At 37.6% G+C, this 13,051-nt stretch overlaps 1 protein-coding gene across 7 annotated transcripts in view; it reads left to right on the top strand.

Moving 5' to 3' along the window:
• LOC117411028 (ral GTPase-activating protein subunit alpha-2-like) overlaps positions 1-13,051 on the top strand; it is a 158,072-nt gene that overhangs the window by 48,859 nt on the left and 96,162 nt on the right. For 4 of the 7 annotated variants that reach the window (XM_059025880.1, XM_034018034.3, XM_034018037.3 and 1 more), the window contains 11 exons: positions 151-299; positions 2,217-2,325; positions 2,765-3,002; positions 3,338-3,502; positions 6,201-6,341; positions 7,242-7,376; positions 8,078-8,178; positions 8,351-8,441; positions 9,051-9,224; positions 11,245-11,403; positions 12,907-13,051. The exon at positions 12,907-13,051 is cut by the window's right edge and continues 49 nt beyond it. In XM_059025880.1, coding sequence (XP_058881863.1) covers positions 151-299; positions 2,217-2,325; positions 2,765-3,002; positions 3,338-3,502; positions 6,201-6,341; positions 7,242-7,376; positions 8,078-8,178; positions 8,351-8,441; positions 9,051-9,224; positions 11,245-11,403; positions 12,907-13,051 — 1,607 coding nt within the window. The remainder of the gene's footprint in view (positions 1-150; positions 300-2,216; positions 2,326-2,764; positions 3,003-3,337; positions 3,503-6,200; positions 6,342-7,241; positions 7,377-8,077; positions 8,179-8,350; positions 8,442-9,050; positions 9,225-11,244; positions 11,404-12,906) is intronic. The other 3 variants (XM_059025881.1, XM_059025882.1, XM_059025883.1) reach the window with 3 other exon arrangements.

The raw sequence follows: 13,051 nt of genomic DNA, 5'->3' as shown, positions 1-13,051 counted from the left end.
TGTACAATGGCACTTGTATTGTAGGTGCCTTCAGTAAAATCAAGATTGATTTATGACTTTTTTAAATATATTCTTCTTTTTTATTTTGTATCATAATCTACCAGTCAAAATAATGAAAGGGATCATTTTTTATTTATTTATTTTTTAAAGGTGTTCCTGACAAATTCATCCAATGTCTTCTTACTTGAACCTTGTCCTGATGTCCCCAAGCTCATAGAAGACCAGGTTGACGTGTGTAAATCTGTGCTCAATATTTACAGGAAAATGATAATGGAGCATACCATGAATAAGCAGACCTGGTTAGTATTTATTTAGTTTTCAGTTAAATAACGAGGGACTGGTGGGAAGGATCGGAGCTTAACAAGCCAAATCAGTAGTCTCATTGGGGCAATTGCAACAAACTTGTAGATTTAGTATGGAGCTGCGGACTAAGTTAGGTACTAGCTAATACTGTACTATCTCAGATCATCTCCAGCTGCTTACTAGCTTAGTACCAATTGCAACGAAAAAAGATGGGGAATAGGAAGTTCCCCCGCTTAATATGGAGCTCAGGGTTGAGCTCTTTATTGTAGTGCGCTATTTCATGTTATAATTCATTACAAGATCTATATATATATATATATATATATATATATATATATAACTATATATATATATATAACTATATATATATATATATATATATATATATATATATATATATATATATATATATATATATATATATAGTTATATATATATATATATATATATATATATATAATTTTATTAATTTATTTTTTATTAAGAAAGCTAACATCCTAATTATTATTATTGTTTTTTTTCTTAACATTTTTTGAACTTAAAGTTATGTACGGAAATGTATTTATGCACAAAAGTAAATACTAAGGCTGAATTACATAAGAATATTTCCCATTTTCTTAAACCAAATTCCCACGTATAATCTAATTTTCTTAAAACACCACCAAAATGAATGAAACTGCGTTAGAGGATAAACAAAACTTGTTTTAGTCCTCATTATTTAATTCACACATAAAACAAATGCATTTGTTTATAGAACCAAAGGTGTATTGTAGACTAATAAAGGTGTAAATCGAATCAGAAATGCTAATTACATATTTCAGGTAGAGCCTATAGAAGCTTCATTTCTCAGTACATCCATAGGAAAGCAATCATGGCCAGTAGTCGTGTGCAAAATTATACAATGGAGCAAAAACTTTATTTCATAGAGTGTATAAAGGATTTTAGTGAAACTGTGGAGGATGGCTGAAAGGTTTCCACAGTAATTTGGCAGCGCTCAACTGCACAGAATACACTTGTAGCAGATTTAATGCTGCCTTCCCTGTGGAAGAGGCTGAAAGCAGAGACACTGTAAAGTCGTTCTGGAATTATTTATTATTATTATTTTTTATATATATAAAATAGGCCCACGTTAAGTTGAATAACCCATTTTAAATAAATTTCATCATATCTGTTCCAGTACGATACCATAAGTCTTTAGTCTAGAGGGCAACAGCAGTTACTTTGGGTTCGTTGCAATTGAGACACATTTTAATATGCAGCTGGGCTTGAGCTGTTCAATTCATTGCAATTGGTATTAACTTGTGTACTAGTTTAGTGCCATTCTCCGTACTAACCACGGGATCATCCCCAGTTACTACGCTCCTTTCAGTTCGTTGCAATTGACCCATTGTGGGCAAGCCAAATGAATATTCTTATTGTGGGTTGCTGAATTGTGTGAAGGCCTTTGAGCACCTTGGAGCCAAGCTGGTTATTAAACAAGATGCAGCTTATATGTGTGCATGTAACACATGCTGCACAGTGTCTTACAAGGGTTCATATCTCTCTGTGTACCGTACTTCATGGAATGGTTATCCTTATGAAAAAGTGTGTACCATACTTCATGGAATGGTTATCGTATGAAAAAGTGTCTCAGTTTGAAGCCTATTTTCCATGTTTCCACTGCACAAGAGTCTGCAGTGCTCTTTATAGAGAACCACACCAACAATACATCTGCACTGTGTAGGTAATTATTTGAAAGTAACGGGGGGGGGGGTGTTCAGTACAGCTTTATAACCAGCGTTATTACTGTTCCATTGCATTATTCAATTAAACTTCCACATTGGAAGATGCACAGAACCCACAAAAGCATAAGCACACATACATTTCCAGTTATCTAGAACTGGATGAAATGTGTTTGTGTTTTTTTCTAACAGGGAGCAAATGTTACAAGTATTGCTAAGAATCACTGATGCTGTGATGCGAAGGCCACAGGAAAACACCAAAGATGTGTTTGCCACGAGCCTGGCTGGAATGCTTTTTCGGGTATGTTGTACCTTTTTAATGTACCAGAACTTATACCATTCTTATTTACACTTCACTTCCAGAACATGGGATATTTACCTCCCAAGTGTTCTCTCCTTTCTGCATTGTTGTAGACTGTGCAGGAGAATTCATTCATGTTTGGGAAACTGATATCTAGGGTTTCTTTCTTCCCGGACATGCTTTTTAAACCATGTGGGTAACTCAAGATGGTCACTTAGGTGTTGCACCTTGCCAGCTATTGTTTAATGGAAGCACACACATTTTGTACTGCACTTCTCGTCATGTCATAGTAAAACGTATGAAATGTGCAAGAGCTGGCTCTAGTTTTAAAATACGTGACAGAATAGCGGTATATATAAGTGAAGAAGAGTACAGTAGATGCGGTACTGAATGAGTTAGTTTCTCAAAGAGTTTCTTTTTCTTTTCCCCTCTCTCACAGACGATAATCGTAGCCTGGGTTCGGGCTAATTTAAGTGTCCTTATCGCCCGGGAGCTCTGGGATGAACTGCTCAGTGTGCTGTCATCCCTCACTGCTTGGGAGGAGCTAGTCATCGAGTGGGCCAACATCATGGATTCTCTAACAGGAGTCGTAGCAAGATCTGTCTACGGCCTAGATATGAGCAGCTTGCCGCTCGACAAACTGAGTGAACAGAAAGAAAAGAAACAGCGAGGCAGAGGTAAGGGCCACTTTGTGGAAGATGTCTATTTCTACTGTTACAAAGAGGACAAAGCTAGCTTTTTTTTAAACATACATTTCTAAAAGGTAGACATTTTAGCAAGTATAAAATATCCATGTATATAGAACTGTGTGAGGGATGTGAGGTGCTTATACTTGTGGGTTCAGAAGTGTAAAAGCTATGGAGTCTTTGTCTGACACCTTACCTACAGTGAAAGACTGAATTTGCAGCTTGTTGAAGGGGCTTGCTTTTTCGATTGAGATCTCTTTGTTGAATGTATTTATAAATGCCAGGCTTGCTTTTTCGATTGAGATATCTTTGTTGAATGTATTAAGGAGTGGTGCAGGACACTCAGAAGGGAGCTGCTGTGGGTAGATCTTTTTCTCTGAGCTGGAGAAGTCACCCTGAAGTTCAGGAGCCCATGCGATTCAGGAGTGCCACAACATCGGGGGCTCCAGGAGTGGAAAAAGCAAGAAACATGGTCCGGCAAAAAGCAACAGGTCAGAACACAATACAGTGGAAACTTTTAAAAACAAAATGTCTTTGATCATTCCTATTGTTCTGTTTACTGCTACCACTTCTGCATTCCTTGCTTTATTAGAAAATAGTTTTATTAGCTGTTGCATACATTCCCTTAAGGTACAGTAGTTTTAGCTGTAGGGAGACAATCTTTCACCACTCTAAAACATGCTTACAACTATGTCACTCAGCAGTAGGAGGTTATAAATTACATATTCAAGTCTAAATTAGATATTAGAAAGGAGAATTATACATTATTGTAAAATTGAACATGTGTAACATTGCAGATTTAGATTGTATTGACATGTCAAATACTAATACTCATGTTGCTGTGAACTAAATTAGGTGTTGAAAAAACTCATTTTTAAAATCTGATTAACTAAAAACTTGTGGAACCTCTTCTGAAGCAAGCACTACAACGTTAGTTTTAACTGTATAAAACTAGAAACAAAAAAGAATAGCCTGCAAGTAATGCCTTTTTAATTATGTAGTGTTTTTTTCTATCTGAACATTTGCATCTGTTTTTGCATGTGCTTCAAAACAAAGCCCACATATGTTTAAGAAAGCCTTGTCTGGCAGAAGCAGACATAATCAAGGTTGATTTTTGTCTAGTCATTACCTATGAAACTCACTTTTGTTTGGTTTTTACTTGGCTCACTGAGCAAATTGTGTTCTGCTAGATACAATAACAGGATTGCATTAAGGACTGCAAAGCCTAATGAAAGAGTACATTTCAGTGGAAGCATTATGAGGTTGTGCTTTCTTTACAGGGTAAGTCGTGATTATAAAAGGCAAGCAGATGGTGTCTATTGTTCCCCTTGGATGGCACATTTGAATCGCTGCAGTTTACTGAGTCCGTGGTAAAACAAAACTGATCCCTGTTGACAGTTTACAAATTGGGATGGTCACTTTACCTCATAAATAATTCACAGCCTTATTCTTGGATTTGAAAACTGTACTTCACCTTTTCTACAGTATTTTTTTGAATAAGTAGAAACAGTATGACATGCCTAACAAGGTTCTTTAAATGAACAAAGTGGTGTTTTTGATTATTTTTTATTGATCTACGCACATAACAAATTATTCATTAATTAGGCATTTAGCAGACAATTTTATCCAAAACGACTTACGTCTCATCCAAAGTGATTTGCTCAGGGGTCACACACAGTGAGTCAGTGGCTGAGTTGGGATTGAACTAGGAACCACCTGGTAACAAGCCCCCTTTTTTTTTTTTTGTTTGTTTTTTTTATTATTTTCTCCCCAATTTGAAATGCCCAATTATGTTTAGGCTCAGCTCACTGCTACCACCCCTGCGCTGACGCAGGAGGGGCGAAGATGAACACATGCTGTCCTCCGAAGCGTGTGCCGTCAGCCGCCCGCTTCTTTACACTCTGGAGTCTCACCGTGCAGCCGCCTCAGAGCTACAGCGTCGGAGGACAACGCAGCTCTGGGCAGCTTACAGGCAAGCCCGCAGGCGCCCGGCCAGACTACAGGGGTTGCTGGTGCGCGGTGAGCCGAGGACACCCTGGCCGACCTAACCTTCCCTCCCCCCGGACGACGCTCCCGTCCACTGTCGGCTGTGGAATAGCCTGGACTCGAACCGACGACTTCCAGGCTATAGAGCGCATCCTGCACTCTAGCGAGTGCTTTTACTGGATGCGCCACTCGGGAGCCCCTACAAGCCCCCTTTTTTAACCACTGGACCACCAAGCTTCTTTTAAAATGGCTAAAATGAATGAGTGATAAATAAACAAACAAACAAACAGAATATTTCCCTCTTGTTGATATGTATTGCTTTGTGTCACCAATTTCCCTGCAAATCTAGTATTTGCACCAGTGTGAAACAGTTCACATAAAATCCAGGAATACAGCTGCTTTAAATAGACAAGTGAGCTTGAATATATTTTGTTTTGAAAACGATTGCATCTGAACATTATTGATAGCTTGTTAAGTTTTGAACAAATGCAATTTAGCCTGAAGGACAGCTCTCTGAAGTGAGATGAAAACAGTGGCAGCCTCCAGCTTCCCTTTTCTCTTCCTAATTGGATTTTTTATGCATTGAACTTCAAACATGCTAATATCCTCCACCTTTTAAAAGAATACAAACAGCAGCCACACTGCTGTCTTAATTGATCCATTAGGAAAATAATGAAAAGCTCATTAAAATGCGTAAAAAATTAACATTATACAGTGGCGATTAAATCTGTAATTAAATTGTGGGGTTTGCAAACCTTTCATAACCTTCTTATGGATTAAAAAGTTAAATTCATGTAGGCCTAAATGTTTTTGTAACACTATATGAATCTGTAAATTGTCTGTTGAGAATAAAAAAACAAAAACCCTGTGTTTTACTCATTATATATACACGTTTTGTAGATACACACACTTCAAATTTGTTTATTTTCACACAAAACAAAATTATTCATAAAATGAAATTCTAACATGCAGTTGACATTGTCCTGAATAATGTTCTCTGTGCATGCAAACCAGTATGTCCCAAGTTATATATCTCTTCTTTTTTTTCGATATTGTACTTTTCTTGAACCCCAATACAGTATATTATACCATGTTAATATGAACATTACTTACAGTTTATACTGTTTTGATTATGATGCTTTCAGGTTGTGGTTTTGGTGTACAATTGATCAATTGTCCTTTTCTCACTCTTTCCAATGGAAGCTAAGCGAAGCCAGTCTATCAGCAACTGTGTTCATCTGTACGAGGCTTTGCCCGCTGCTAAAAGCGTGCCTCTGCTACTTCACACTGTGAGCTCTTTCTTGCCTGGTATCTCTTACAACTCTTCCTCTCGCAGACTTTCAGGTAGTGTACTGAAAGCTTTCTTCTACTTCACTTCGAGAGCCTTGCTTCTTGATGTTCTGCATGCTGCTTTCAAACAGACTTCACAGTTTACTAGCAGGATTCATAAACGTGGGCATGTGTTTTAACAAACAGACTTCACAGTTTACTAGCAGGATTCACGAACGTTGACATGTGTTTTAACAAACAGACTTCACAGTTTACTAGCAGGATTCATAAACGTGGGCATGTGTTTTAACAAACAGACTTCACAGTTTACTAGCAGGATTCACGAACGTTGACATGTGTTTTAACAAACAGACTTCACAGTTTACTAGCAGGATTCACGAACGTTGACATGTTTTTTAACAAACAGACTTCACAGTTTACTAGCAGGATTCATAAACGTGGGCATGTGTTTTAACAAACAGACTTCACAGTTTACTAGCAGGATTCACGAACGTTGACATGTGTTTTAATGACGAGCAACAGCTTTCAGATGTGCAAGTTGTTTACAGCTTGTGAGTTTTATTATTATTGTTATTATTATTAGTATTATTATTAATTAGTCATTTAGCAGATGATTTTATTCAAAGCGACTTAGAGAGACTAGGGGGTGAACTATGCACCAACAACTGCTGCTGCATAGTCATGTACAGTAGGACCTCGGTTTTACGTCTCATCCGAAGGACAGAGCACAGGGAGGTGAAGTGACTTGCAAAAAAAAAAAAAAAAGTTTTTTATACTGTGGGGTCAAAACCATAAAAACCAGTCCTGCTGTATGATTATATATATATATCCCTCCCGCAGCACTGATAATACATTAGCATACAGACTGTGAAAGCGCATGATTCTCACATTGTTGTAGAGTTTACCAGTGCTGACAGTGAAAGGCCAGTTTGTTTTGTGGTGTCATACATGTAGAAGTGGATGAGAGCCAGCAGGGTGACAGTCCCGCGGATGCAGAGCCCCTTGATGTGCATCGAGAGCAGCAGCAGCTCAATCGCAGCAGCAGCACCTCAGACATTGCACAGCAGCTCTCCTCCAACTCATTCCAAGGTAACAGAGCATCTACTGTGGGTTTATTAACATGTTAGAATATAGAGAGTTTCATGAACTACATAAGAGGTTTTGAGTGTTATAACCATTCCAGTTTATGACAGTTACAGTTCTGAGAAGTTTATATGTGTTATTAAATAATTTATGTTGGCATACATGTGCAATGCATAGCCTAATTTGTATTCAATAATTTCTTATTGCTTTCTTAATTTAGGGGTTGTTTCAGAATTGCAAAATGTTATGGTTGGGACCAATAGTGTTACTTGCAAGAATCATTTATCATTTGGCGCCATCTAGTGCGCAAAAAGGAAAAAAAAAAAAAACAAAACATTATTATTATTATTATTATTTATTTCTTAGCAGACGCCCTTATCCAGGGCAACTTACAATCGCAAGCAAATTTCATTTTAATGTTGTGGTTGTACAGTGAGTGTTCCCTTGTTTCCTAGTACAGTCTGCATACAGTCTTCTGAAATAACACTCATACAATGATGTATACATGTAACTTTGTTACCAGTAGTACCTATTATTATTATTTGTTTATTTAGCAGACGTCTCACCTGAAAGACGGAGCACAAGGAGGTTAAGTGACTTGCTCAGGGTCACACAATGAGTCAGTGGCTGAGGGGGGATTTGAACTGGGGACCTCCTGGATACAAGCCCGTTTCTTTAACCACTAAATAATCATCTATGCATTACAGGACAAAAAAGGGAAAATTCACCAAATACCAACTATTCAGACTCAAGAAATAATGGTTTGGAAAACAGTGGAACAGGAAGAAAAGATGTTGAGACTCCTGTGGTAAGTTTGTACCAGATGGGTTTATCTATACTTTAACACTGTCACCTGGATCACAGACTTTACTCAAGTGTTATTTGAACATTTTCTGTTTGGGGAAAAAAAAACAACACTATTTATATTTAGAAAACTAATGGGAAATAATTAAAGAGAACATTTTGTATGTTTCTTTAAGATCTACATCCGGCGAAGTAGCAATCCTGGTGAACTTGAATATCCTGGGGATGGCCTGCTACCTTTAGGAAGACAGAGGCAGCGAGAGAAAAGTAAGTTAGGATTTTATTTTCAAGTCTACCCATTATACCCATGTATTTGGCTGCTTAGGAGTGATGCTCTGTTGTCTACAGGGCAGCAGTATGGAGTAGTGGTTAGGGCTCTGGACTGTTGACCGGAGGGTCGTGGGTTCAATCCCAGGTGGGTGACACTGCTGCTGTACCCCTGAGCAAGGTACTTTACCTAGATTGCTCCAGTAAAAACCCAACTGTATAAATGGGTAATTGTATGTAAAAAATAATGTGATATCTTGTAACAATTGTAAGTCGCCCTGGATAAGGGCGTCGGCTAAGAAATAAATAATAATAATAATAATAATAATAATAATAATAATAATAATTGTTTCTGGAGGAGAAGTAAAGATCCACATTTGCTATGAACTTTCTCTGTGTGCCTATTCCAGAAAAGTAAAAGACTGGCACTCAACTGTCGTTACCTGGTTAAATAAAGGATTGAATTGAACTCTGGGTGGTTCGAAATTAGATACATAAACGCAATAACTTTGGTTTCTCAATAAATGAACTTATGAAAAATGCGCCAGGTTTGATGAATTGACCGCTTTGTCCTTCTTGTGCCCTCTTTTTCTCAATGTTCCTCTCTAGGTGAGAGTGTCAGCAGTGAAACCTCTAACGGCTGTCTCAGTGAAGCAGATGCCTGTTTAATGTCATGGCAGACATTTGAAGAGGAGCCCGATTCTCTGTCTCCGGCTGACGTCACTATTGATTCAGACAGCCCACGGAATTTGCTGCAGCTCAGCCCTTCTGATGGCCTGACAGGTACTTAACATCACTGCAGTAATACGAAAGTCAAATTAGGCTGTACCAGTCAGTATAGTTAACAGAGTGAGATCACTGCCTAGTAGCCAGAAAAGGTGCTAGATGATTTGCTGTGCTGTGTTTATAGTTTATGGGCAACTATCAATCAAATCTAAAACATATTTACCAGAACATACTGTTTATTTCTAGTTGATCTACAATAGATGTGATACACAGAGTATCTTACAAGTTGAAAATGTTTAGAATGCGGGGGAGGGGGGTAGCGTTGGCCTGGTATCTTGAAAATACATTCACCCTCCTGGGAACCCGTTCAGAATGTTTGCTCTGCTTCTTTACTTTGCTCTACAAGTTATTGGTTCTGTACGTCAGATTGAAAAGGGTAGTGGGTTCTAGTTGACACAAGATTATACGGTGTTCAATTCATAAGCTGTTCCCTGTCTTCTGACTGTTTGCCAAGTTAAAATTCCAATCAAAAGAATCTGTGGTAAAGCACATTTTTATTTGCAAAAATAGAAGCAGTTAAATTTAGCGTAATTAAAAAAGCTATTCATTGCATTACTCCTCTAAGTATGACTATTTTAGAATATGCTTTAATTTGTTAATTGTCTGTTTAGGGGAGAAACATGTGGTTTAAGCTTATATAATCACAGTGTTGTCTTTGGTAGTTAATACGCTGTATTTCATCTCGAGTCTATCCTAATTCATCAGTTGTCTCTGCATATCCTTTATTTTGTTAGCAAAGTACAAAGTTCAATATATTATTTTGTCATGTATAAATGCATTCAAAGGAACATGACCTCAACTAGGGATTAGCATGTGGTGTGAAGTAAATATTTTCATCTTTCTTTCCTCTCAGTGTAAATGGATACAGTGTGCCTCATGCATTTACATGCTAGATTCAGTTTTGTACTGTAGCTAATTCACATATTGCTGAAAAGCTGAAATTTCATTCCTGACAATATTAACATTTATATAAACCTTTTGAACGAATTAGGTCAAGGCTAGGCAATTCATAATTTTTTTCCATTTAATTGCATTGATCATTTTAACATTTTAGCAAATTAAATAGCCTCTCTTAAAACTGATGGCATGACGGGTACTGCACGTCACTGCAGATTCAGTGCAGTAATAAAAGAAAGTACTAGGGATTGGGATTGAACTGAAAAGGTGATCTGTTTGAGTACCTATTTCAGTCTGGTTCCTACTAGCGATGGGAATACTATCTATCTATATCTATCTATATCTATCTATCTATCTATCTATCTATCTATCTATCTATCTATCTATATATATATATATTACTGGAGAGACGCTTATAAAATTGTGCTTACATTTGGAATGGGTATTCTTTAGAATATCAGTATCTGGGTATATATTCAGTATGTTAACTGTTTGTCTGTCCAGATCCATGATAATTTCACTGTATTTTATCAAATGAAATAATAAAAAAAAAATATATAATGCTACAAAGCTAGCAAAAAAATGCAATGCCTTTTCTTAACTGAATTTCTTAATTTGCTTGCTATTACTATTACTTCTTTATTGGGGGGAAAAACCTAGTAGAATCTTGCACTGACATGATTACAGTATTTGATTAAGCAGTGTTTAAACTATGAGATCTTTTTTATACAGATTGTTGACCAGCTGAGAAATGTCTCAAGAAGTTTGGTGAAAAACATATTTTTCCCCAAACAATCCCAAACAGCTCAGTGTCCATCTTTATTGCCTACAAATACAGACATAAAAACAGTGCGAATGTCTTAGCGATTTACTGAAATCACAAGATTTTAGACTAGCACGACTAAACGGGACCCCACTGATGTCCCTCAGAGCTTATTCCTCTTTCATTACACACAGACTTGACTTGCATGTTTGAGTAGGAGAAGGCAGCACAAGAAAGTCATTGGCATTAAAACAAAAACAAATTGTCATCTTAGCAAAGTGACTGCTTGAAAAGAAGCTACTTTGAAATCTGTTAAAGACTTTGGTGTAGCCACCCCGTGTTTTTGTTCCCCTTTAGGTTGTGACTGTGCCCTCCCTTCCCACTCTCTACCTTCCCCTCAACCCCAGCTCCCCTCTGCCTCTCCTGCTTTGCTTGTGCAGTCTGACTGCCAGGACTGCCCTCCTCTCCTGGAAGAGAACATGCACCACTCTGTTTTGCACATGCCTGAGGATTTGGGTACTTTCCTATCCCTTGAAACTATTATTTATGTCCCCCTATCTGTTCATTTGTTTACCCTCTGGAATTCCTTGTCAATCCCTCGTATTCATTGGTTTCACTGAGATGATTTGGGAGAGAGCATGACCAATAAAGACAACATGGCAGTGTCTTCCACAGTAACGTACAGCAGCTCATGTCTCTTTCATCAACAGCACATTAAATTCTCGTTGTTGGCAGATTATGTATTGGCAGTTATGTGCCTGATTTAGAATACGTGCCTCAAACCCCTGCATTTTTATTGCATTTAATGATGCCTGGTGGAAAACACAAGAAGGGATAATAGAGAGTTAAAGGGAAGTGTTTTTATTGTTTTGGACCAACTTTTAATTATCTTGAATAAAAAACAAAACCTCTCCCAACTCATCTTTCAACTGGGGCTTTTTAGAGTTTCAAAATATTTCCTCTCTTTTTTAAATTTGTTTAGTGCAGGATTTGTTACATTGCAATCATTTCTGAACCTTTGACCCCGTTGTCCAATTGAACCAGACACCCATGAAAGCATTCTTTAATTCCTGCAGTTTGCTCACCACATGGTCTCTTGCGATGCAGTGGCCTGTCGTGATTTCAATACATCTTCAAAAAAGGATTGTTTGGGCTCAATAGAAACCATTTCTGGACTGGAGACTTGATTTGAGCAGCTCTATATACAAGCACGTGTATCTTCACTATGATTTGAACAGCTCTTTATACATACCTGTGCATCGTCACTATGATTTGAGCAGCTGTATATACATACACATGTATCGTCACTATGATTTGAGCAGCTGTATATACATACACATGTATCGTCACTATGATTTGAACAGCTCTTTTTACATACATGTGCATCGTCACTATGATTTGAGCAGCTGTATATACAAACACGTGTATCTTCACTATGATTTGAACAGCTCTTTTTACATACATGTGCATCGTCACTATGATTTGAGCAGCTGTATATACATACACATGTATCGTCACTATGATTTGAGAAGCTGTATATACAGTGCCTATAGAAAGTCTACACCCCCTTGAACTTTTTTCACATTTTGTTGTGTCAGTGCCTCAGAGTTTCATGCATTCATAAATTAGCTCCTGCTACTTCCTGAAATAACATTTTGAAATACTGAGTCTCAAACATCTGCTAATTTGCATTCTAGGCACTTTTCATATCAACACACAAAACGTTAATGTTTTATAAAACTTTTTTTTTTTTTTTTTGCTGACATCTTTATTTGCACTCTACCAAAACTTAAATATTCAGTTGTTGACAGGTGTATATTTCTTGGTTCTTCTGGTATTCTTGAAAAAGGGCTCATTTAAAACTCTACCATTTAAATGTTAAAGCTTTAAGATGTTTACATGGGCACTGGAAAGTTACTCAAGAAAGCTAAAGGACATTTAAGAAAAATCTCTACCTATTGCGATATATTGGTTTTAACTGGTACACGTGTGTACGTGTGTGTGTGTGTGACTCTGCAGACAGCAGTGAATGTCTAGCCGATGACATCAGTATCATTGCCGGGGGGAGTCTTACTGGCTGGCACCCTGATTCTGCAGCCGTGCTGTGGAGAAGAGTTCTAGGAATACTGGGAGATGTGAACAGCATCCAGTGTCCGAAAATACA

Source organism: Acipenser ruthenus, chromosome 6 (genome assembly GCF_902713425.1).
Source record: "Acipenser ruthenus chromosome 6, fAciRut3.2 maternal haplotype, whole genome shotgun sequence".
Taxonomy (NCBI): Eukaryota; Metazoa; Chordata; class Actinopteri; order Acipenseriformes; family Acipenseridae; genus Acipenser; species Acipenser ruthenus.
The sequence above is the reverse complement of the archived record's forward strand: the minus strand, read 5'-3'. Positions and strand labels throughout refer to the sequence as shown.